The following is a 9,916-nucleotide window of genomic DNA, read 5'->3' as shown; positions in this document are numbered from 1 at the left end:
ATTCATGCAGTTGTTAAGAAAAAAATTAAAACTAATATAAAAAAAAGATAAATAATACTCTTTCGAGTCGATTTCTAATAAAAAAATATAAATTTTATTTAAATTGAGAATTAATCATTCTAATAACATCTAATATAAAATTTTTAAATTGGCTATGAAATACTAAAAATTAAGTAAAAAAATAATGTGGGATCAAATTCAATAATTTAATAGAAGCAAATAAATATTATTATCATATACTACTAAAAAAATTTCCAATTGTAGTGGGGACGTTTGCCCCCTAAATAACACAAGTACATCCGTCCTAATAGCTAACCTAGAAAAAGATAAGCATAGCAAATTTTGTTTCTAGAAAAAAAAAGATAAGATAGCAAATAAAAGTAAAATAAGAATTTAATATGCTCCTATAAACTGGTGGATGAAAGATATCAACAATCCACAACTTAGATATAGTTCTGATGAAATGGTTGAGAAAGATGCATGCGGCACAGTGATGTAGAAACATAGAAGGAGATGTTGTGTTTGAGGGAGAAAGAGCAAGCAGCGATCTTCAAAGAGTACGTAGAGTGCGATAAGATTGATTTTCAAAGAGCGCGTAGAGCGCGATAAGAGAAAGAACGCGTAGAGCGCAATAAGAGAGAGAGCGCGTATAACGCGATAAGAGAGAGGGGCGCGATAAGAGAGGAATGAGATGTTGTGCTGGAGGGAAAAAGAGCAAGCAGCGATTTTCAGAGAGTGCGTAGAGCGCGATAAGAGTGAGAGAGCACATAGAGCGCGATAAGAGAGAGCTTCAGAGAGTATGTAGAGCGCGATAAGAGTGATCTATTCCAGGAAGGAAACACAGATAGAATTGTTGGAAGGAGGTGGAAACGGAATTGTCGGAAGGAACTGCTAGACCGAAAAAAGAAGCGCAGATAGAACTGTCGAAAAAAAAGAAGCACAGACAAAACTGCCGAAAGGAGGCACAGACGGAACTGCCGGAAAGGAGGCGAAGACAGAACTACCGGAAAAGAGCGCAAACAAAACTGCCGGAAAGGAAGCGCAGACGGAACTGCAAAAAAAAAAACGCAAACGAAACTGCCTAAAAAGAGGGCGTATACGGAGCTGCCCGAAAAGAAACGTAAACGGAACTGCCGATAAAAAAAATTTATATTTATTTTTGGAAATTATAGCCATAGTAAATGATCTATTCCATGAATGGTAGTTGTTTTCTGTTTGAACAGGAGTAACTAAAATTGAGGTTAAATTTTTACTTAGATAGATGTAATAGGGATTGGTTGGATCTGACCTAAATTAAAAGATTGATTATTCATTGTGAAAAGGATTAAAAAAAAAGATTTTTTTTACCAAAAAATGATATTTTATACATAAAATTGTGAAAGAAAATAATTTTTATTATATGTTATTATTTTATGAGAGAACAATGCTACCTATTTATAATTTTAAATTTTAAAATAAATTAAAACAACTAAAATCTTTACATGATTCTAATAAAAAAAGATAAACATAACTAACCTGAAAAAAAGATAAACATAAAAAATTTTATTTCTAAAAAATAGATAGGATAAAAATTTGATATTGGAGAATTATCTTTTTTTAATTGTATTATAATTGGTTGCTTCATTCATTCGCTTATATAAACGTACAGATATACGTGTATGCTTTCTCCGTCCCCACTTTGCACTCTTCACGCACTCCCAACCTTCAAAACAACACACAGAACAGGATAAAGCTTAGGAAACATCGCGGAAGCAGCAGCAGCAACAACAACAACAGCTTCTCTTACCTAATTATTGTTTTTGTGTTCATTTTCCTCAGAACTATATTGCAACATTATTATTAGTGTATTGCTGCTCGAGAAAGATACGCTAAATTAAAGATGGCGCATGTGTTGGCAATGGTGGTGGAAGGAGTTGAGGATTTTGTGAAGACGCTTTGGGCTTTGCAAGAACGCCGATTGTCTCATACTTTCCATGCTGTCACCTCTACGGCAATTTCTGTAACCACGACGCTTGTGGTTTGTTTTTTGTCCATTCATCATATTCATACACTAAGACGAGGTGCTATGGCCTTTTCTTCTTTCTGATCTGGTGACTTGTAATAACTAATCTTCTGCTAGTATATATATCAACTTACGAGGTTTTCATTCTTAATCATTCAGAGTGTTAGCTTTTCTTTTTGAAATTTTTCCTTTCTTTTTTTTATTATTTGTGCTTTAAGGGAAATATTGAATCTTGTTATCGCCATTAACTTAGTAATCCAAGACGGTTTTTGTTGGCAAATTGAGCCTAAGAGCATAGTTACATGAATGAATTCACTAATTAATGTACACGCGCATCAATTTGAGCGTACCGCATAGTAATCATCTACCGAATATATTTTGCACGTAAAATATTTTATATACGTTGTATCTATTTTCGTATTAGAATGTATTGCGTTCCGTGTAGCTATGCTTAAGAGCTCATGCATAACCAATTCTAGTCGCTTTGCTTCCTTGTTTCTAAGGTGACTAGGTAAGGGCCTTAACCGAACATGGCCTTGGCTTGTTTTGGGCAAGTACATTTGTGCACAGCTGCAGATATTATGATTTATATATATGAGCTTTCGCACTTTAATTAGTCAAAGATCGTAAAAATAATATCTTCAATTGAACAATGGAGAAGAGGGAGAGGGTGGTCGTGAAGTTCAAATCCCTAAATATGAGCACATTCGCTAGGGCGGTGTGTGACTTATACCGGGTAAACGATATAAAGTGAAGACTGCAGAAAACTACTAACAGCTTCACCGTCGAAGTTATACAATACTAAATCCAAACCAAACAATAATAAAATAACTGGCAAATTTGTTGTCTTATATAACATGTTCAGTTTTGAGCGTTGACTAAGGCAGGGCGTCGAAAACGTGAGACCCTGCCACAGTGCTACCCGGTGCCTGGTGGACTCTTGGACCGTATGTGTGTCATCATCTAATCATGCTTTACACTGACATATTGCTTCAGTGAAATCACTTTGTAGTAAATTTTGTGCACTATACTATTATCTTTTGAGATTAAAGATGTGCCATTCTTAATAGACATGGTAATATAAAATGTCAAGATAAGGACTCCTGGTCTTATCAGGTGGTCTTGCTACTTGCTATATTGCAGATGATGATGGCAAATATTTTGCAAACGCTATTACATATGTTGGCAGTTAGAACAATAAACGATAATCAGATTCAAATCCCACTTAGATCTCATATATATTACATAAAAAACTCTCACTTAGGCCCCTTCTAGCGGCTTGCAGGCATTATACATTGATTTTGCTTGACTGCAGCCAAATTATTAACTAATTACAAAATTTAAAACAAGTATCTAATTCAAAACTATAAAAATTGATAGGGTATTTAACCTATTATTTATACTCTTCAGTATTGATAAGTCCTCCTATTAACATACCTAACACTCTAAGAATCCTTCTAAATTAAAAACAAAGTAAAAAACTCGAATAATTAAAAGCATCCAAAACTTCAGAGGATATTTAAGAAGGTAGTTAAGAAAGATATATCATTTTCCTTGAGCTCCCTAACAAGGAAACTTATTATATTTTCCATCCTGTTTCACCTTATTTGTTCTAACCAGATGGAAGCAAACAATACACATGCAGGAAACGATGATTTCCTTGCACTGCTGGAAAGCAACATTTCGGGTGATAAAATTCGAAGAACAAAAAGACTATGTTACACACAATATACCTACACAGCCTACAGGCTACAGTAAACATCAAAGAAAGGCCCCATTTAATGTAAAGTTTAGGCCCTAAGGTATCCTTTTTCCTCCAAGTATGATATCACTATTTCTGCCATCTCGCAAGGAGACTTAAAACCATTTCCTTGCTGCTGTTGTAATACAATCTGCAAGATTAGAAATCCAAGTTATTAGAAAAAGAGTGTGGAGACAGGAAGACCATTCTTTAAGAAACGAGAAAGAGTAAGAAAATGAGAGATTTTCCCGAGAAAATCAAAGAACGGAGAGAGTGATGCAGAAGTGAGAAGAGACATTGCTTCTGATACCATATTGAGAATGTGGAAGAAATGGAGAAATGACGATTCTCGTTGAATAATGCAGTTACAATCGAGGTATATACAAGTGAATTAGCAGCAGCTAACTAACAATTAACAGAAAGCTGAGTAACAAACTGCTATGCTAAAAGGGAAAATCATTAACTGATTTAATTACACGAGTCACTACCTGCTAACTAGTTATTAGTTAAGTATCCATAATACAAGTCCTTAAAATAAAAATGACAAGTGCAAACAATCAAATGATAAACAGAAAAGAAGGGAGTATTTTAACATCCTAGAGAAGAAAGTTAAACAGAATAAAAAGCAGGGTATTTAACAGCAGCTTTTCCCTTAAAAGTTGGACCCCAGGCAAAGAGAAGTAAAAATGGTCAGTCCTAGAATATCTATTTGCTAGTGTTTTCCTCCTTCAAAGATACCAATAAGCACAACATAACTACACATAAATACTGAAATACATACCTCACAACTACTTGGTGGTTCATATGGATCGTCAATACCAGTGAAACCTGCAGAAGACCAAATAAATAATTCAATCCTGTTAGGATTTAGAAGGGCTGACATACCACAATGATGAACAGAAATGAGAAAATAGCAAATTCAGAGGTACAGGCTTTGCACACTACGAATTGAACACCATAATAGTAAATTTTATCGCAAGCAGTACCTTGAAAATTTGACTTACATACCTTTAATCTTTCCAGCTCGAGCAAGTTTATAGAGCCCCTTTGGGTCCCTAGCTTCACACACATGCAGAGGCACATCTATGAAAACCTACAATATGCGAGTATTATGTTAGCTATGAAGAAACACTTGTCTAGGTCCATTATCATACAGCACCCTATTGTTAACCAAGTAGGAATATACCTCAATAAAATCACCTTCTGGAACTAGTGCTCTGCATGCATCTCTATCCTTTTGGTAGGGCGAAATTAAACTCGTGATGCAAATAAGACCAGCATCAGCAAATAGTTTTGCTACCTCACCTGAAGTTAAATCATATGATGTCTGACTGTTAATAATATACAACGTACCTGGAAGATATAGGGGAAAACATTTGAAGACTTCGGAAAGTAGAAACTCACCAATCCTTCGTATATTTTCTGAACGATCTTCTGCCCTAAAACTAAGATCACGGTTTAGACCATGTCGAACATTGTCACCATCAAGGATATAAGTTAGTTTGCCTCGAGCGTGCAGGCTTCTACTCAATGCACATGCAAGAGTGCTTTTTCCTAAAATCAATTATAGTTAATAAATCAGAGAAAGAGAACATCGCTATATGGAAATTTGAAAGATAATGGTACATTATGATATCTGAAGAAACTAAGACATCACTTTTATTTTGTACATCTGTAGAATTATATTTAAGAGACATTACAGTTGCATCAGGCACGTATTTTCAAGATATCTTAATCATTACAATTTTCAAACTTGTTTGGATTTTTTTTCTTTTTCAATACAGAAGAAGAAATTTATCATGATGAACAGCATGAAGTACAAAGAGCAGAGAAGATAAAGAATCCTCCTGAACAAAAAAGACTGAAGCATAAAACAAAAAAAGGACAGTCCAGTGTACAAGCATCTCACGTAAACACAAGGTCCGGGAAACAACATGAAATATATATATCCAATGCCTTAATAAATCATTTAGGGAAACACCATTGAAAAGGCTATGAGCTTTACTCCAAATAGAAACCAACTAAATGTGTCAAAGAAATCTCCTTAATGATTTGAAAGTTCAGCTCTAGCATGTAACAAAAAACACCATATTGTAGCAATGATTGCATCATAGCATTGATACAAGGATCTAGGTCACACCCAGCATTTACCCCAAATGCCAAACAGAGAAAAGATAGGGTACAGGTTCTGTGCCAGCAACATAGAGCACACATTAAAACATCCCTTATGATATAAGATCACCAGGAGAAACTAACAACTGCTGCTCATAGGTAGTGTAGTTGCAGATAGTTGTATATGTTAAGTTGAAAATCAGGGCCGAATTACAGTAAGCATAATTTGACAAAGATCTATCACATCATAAGTTAACTTTGCCAAAAAATTCACCTTGACTTTAGGCAATTAGCAGAGTTAGGGTCAAACAATATTCAAATCTTACTTTCACTAGCAAGTGATAAGCTAAAGGCTAAAGCTAAGACTGAACCACAAAAGTACAGACCTTGATTACAAGGTAGACAAGCAAAAAAATCACTTTATACAGTGGTTGTTATAACAGTATAACTAATGGGATTTTTAGAGCCAATAAATCCTATAGTGGTTATAAGTCATCTTATGTAGAGTTAACAGATGTGTTCTGTGATTTGCTGCACCTTTTCTGGTTCAGTATTAATCTTGTCCATTTCATATTTCATACTGTTTAACAGGAAGGTGAAAAGTTTATTGAAAAACAAATGCAGTAGCAAAGTGATATTATAATACTAAAGTTGAAGAGTAACCAGGGTGGATCACCTGTTGTTAAAGGTGGGTCCAAGAAAAGCCCAAGAAAAGAATCAGAGAATGGTATACATATCAAAACAAGATGATGTGTTATTAACTGACAAAAGGGAGGATATAGAAGATGAATACTACTTCAGACTTCCAATAAACATATCACATGAAATCAAAGCTACGACTCAAATCACCATTGGACTCCTGGGTATTTTAGCCAAGAACCATATTGTTGCACACATAGTTGTGCTCTTATTTCTACTTGATCAATCAATGAAGTAAAGGAGACATTCGGAGATAGTTGATTTCCAAAATTCCACAAACCTGAGCCGCTGAGACCTGTTAACCAAATAACACAACCTCTTTGCTGCAGCAGCTGCTGTCTATCACGTTTCTGAATTGGACAGTCATGCCACAAAATGTTTGTTGAATTTCCGACATTTGACACCTGGCAGGGATTTTTACCTGGTTCAATTACAATTAGATTATCAAGGTGTCTAAATTCTAAGCTAGACAATACATGGAAAAGAAAAAAAAAAAGTCAACTCTTTGGAATGTTTAAACTATAAACTCCATGAAGTGGAGGAGCTTTTTTTCGGCTTCACTCAAAAAGGAATTTCACAAAAAAAGAAATCATGTGCAAAAGCTTTTCTTGAAGCATGAAAGATGAAGAAGAAAAGGAAGGGGAAAATAAACATAAATAGCAATAAAGAAGAAACAATTCTACAACGACAACACGTACCATTCATCTTCCCAATTTAAATTTATGATTATGATGCTAATGTTTACCAGATCCCAAAGGCAACTCAAACTGCAGTACTGCACTTTGTTTTATGGCTATGGAGGCTTAGTGGTGAACATACGCATCGGTTTTAAGCTGACTTGTTTAGGCGTTGCAAAGACCCTTATCCTTGGCCATATGTCACGGTTTATATGGCTAAGGTTTCTGTATTTTCCCAATACCAACTTATTAAGATAGACTCGTATATGTGATGTGATATGGAACATTTGGAATGCTACAAAGGAATCTCTTTCCTACTAATAATTATGGCTTTGACTGTGTAAACCATTTTATGTGGAGAATTAGAAATTACACATAGATGGCACTATTTAAAATTTTACTAATTAATTAAGATATTAAAATAAAACAATTCTATTAAGATTCTTCTACGGTATAACAATGAAGATCGTTCTCTACCTATTCGGCAACTAACTCAACACTTACCAAAATTAAAAAAGGAGAATAAGAATCTGAACCAACGAATTTCAGATACAAAAAGGAGAAAAAGGTATCCACATTCTAGATCTTGATATTATTCAAATAAAAGAAAAAAGGGTTAAAAATTAGAAACAATACCTGAAAAAGAAGCTCTGTTTTCATTCCATGACGAGTCAGAATCCTCCATTGCCTTAATTTGCTTCACATTTTCATTGGACATCACTGAGCATTTGCGACTATAGTCGCTTCCGGCGTCGTCATCGTCTTTCGCTTTAATCGGTTTCAACGAGTTCCATCTCGCCCGGCCACCGCATAGGACCAATCTCTTCTGAGAACCGTGCAATCGAGCGGCATTAATTCCACAGAGCTTCGAAAATCGTAGGTTCTCCGCCGCCTGCGATGCTGACGGTTCGCAATCGACGTTGCAGAGAACGGCGGAGCTGCACGGCGGTGGCGATGATCTTACGACGCTCATATCCGCCGGAGAAGAAGGTTGATTGATTAGATGGAAAAACAAAAAATTCTGTTGGAGAGAGAGAGATAGAGAGAAGTGACTGGTGAGAAGGAATGGAGTTGGTGCGGTATGAAACTCCGAGCACTAGCACTGCAGTGTGTGTCCGTAACGGTTTCTACTTTCTCGTTATGGCTAACATCCAATGTGTACTATTTATATTATGCTTAAGCAAATTTGGTTTCAGATAATATACCCTTTTTTCTACATCCATGTATTATATATTTTTGTTTTGTTTGCAAAATTAAAGAATGATATTTATCTCGTTTACATTATATTATAAACAATGAAATCAGGTAGTTAAACAACTAAGTAGATATTTGTCATATGGTTTAGATTGATTTAAAAAATAAAATTGATATACTTTATTTTAATATAGATTATATCGCTTTGATTTTATTTTCTAATTTAATCCGATTTGATTCAAAAAAAATTTATTTTTACTGTATAGATTTGGAAAAAGAAAATTTAGTCTAATCTTATTTAAACTAGTGTGATTTAGATTGGATTGATTTATATAGGATCTAATTTTGAATTTATATTTTAAAATTTAATTATCAACTTTTTTTTAAAAGTGTAAATACAGAATTTTATTTATGATGAGTATCGTAGCAGAACTAAGTGTTTTTTTTTTTTTCTTTGAATTTTTGTTGTAAAAAAGAATATAGACGTTAGAGACAAAAAGTATATTTTAACATGTTTCATCATCTTATAATCTCACATACCTCGTAGAGTCTCTTTATATAGTACTAAGTGGATAATAAGCTTACTAAATAATTCGCTAAGTATTTATTGCTTGGTTACGTTTATTGTTCCATTATATTAAAAATAACACCAAACATTAAAATTTCTTAAAAAAAACTAAATGGAGTCTCTACACAGCCCACTAAATATTAAAGTCTCTCACTAAACATTTAAAATAACAATTAAAGACCCACTAGTCGTTATAATAATTTAGAAACTCTTAAATACTACAACTAACAAAAAAAGATCACCAAAATCTTCTAAAATATAACTAAATATACTATACGAATTTAACAAAAATAATACAAATTATTCTTTAATTTTACATCCCTTGCTCATATCATACTCCATTTCTTAAAGAAAATTCGTCTCCAAATCATATGCTTCTTGAATTGAACAAAACATTGTTTATATTTGTTTGGAGAGTACTTCAATTGTAGAATTTTGTTAGGTGACATTTCTATGCTCGTCAATATCAAATGATATTAAGAGCTTGTTGCTTTGATACTAAATAATGAGAATAGCAGTGTAGTGGCATTACAAGAAAAATATTGAATACCATTAGATTTAACGTCAGACATTAGCGGCGGATTTACCGATGAATTTACTCACGGATTTGGTAATAAATTTGTCTGATAAAAAAATTACTGTCGGATTTGGTTTTTCGACGGTAAACTCGTTAGAAATAATTGGAGAAAAAAAAAAAGAAAATTTGGCACAATCATTACCGGTGGATAAATCCAACGGTAATCCAAATTAGTGGAACGTTACGTTTTGATCATTCGCAAAGCATTAAATCCGCCGGTAATCTTGTCCTAAATTCGAATCGTGAACCATCTTCCCCTCATTTCTGAACTACTCCCTCTCTCTCTAACTCTCTCTCTCTCTCTCTCTCTCTCTCTCTCTCTCTCTCTCTCTCTCAAACCACCCCC

At 34.2% G+C, this 9,916-nt stretch overlaps 1 protein-coding gene across 4 annotated transcripts; it reads right to left on the bottom strand.

Moving 5' to 3' along the window:
- On the bottom strand, positions 3,493-8,378 carry LOC107627794 (adenylyl-sulfate kinase, chloroplastic). Of its 4 annotated transcripts, none has more exons than XM_016330621.2 (7): positions 7,868-8,378; positions 6,835-6,975; positions 5,148-5,297; positions 4,930-5,048; positions 4,752-4,836; positions 4,525-4,571; positions 3,493-3,894 (listed from the first exon to the last, which is right to left on the bottom strand). In XM_016330621.2, exons 1-7 carry the CDS (start codon positions 8,202-8,204, stop codon positions 3,793-3,795), a joined length of 981 nt encoding a protein of 326 aa, XP_016186107.1. In that variant the 5' UTR covers positions 8,205-8,378; the 3' UTR covers positions 3,493-3,792. The 4 variants fall into 4 exon arrangements, with proteins under 4 accessions (XP_016186107.1, XP_020975166.1, XP_016186116.1 ...); XM_021119507.1 differs by having other exon boundaries at positions 6,835-6,958; positions 7,868-8,037; XM_016330630.2 differs by lacking the exon at positions 7,868-8,378 and adding an exon at positions 7,253-7,502 and having other exon boundaries at positions 6,835-6,958.

This window comes from Arachis ipaensis, chromosome B01, assembly GCF_000816755.2.
Source record: "Arachis ipaensis cultivar K30076 chromosome B01, Araip1.1, whole genome shotgun sequence".
In the NCBI taxonomy this organism is placed as follows: domain Eukaryota; kingdom Viridiplantae; phylum Streptophyta; class Magnoliopsida; order Fabales; family Fabaceae; genus Arachis; species Arachis ipaensis.
This window is presented reverse-complemented; position numbering and strand designations above follow the sequence as displayed.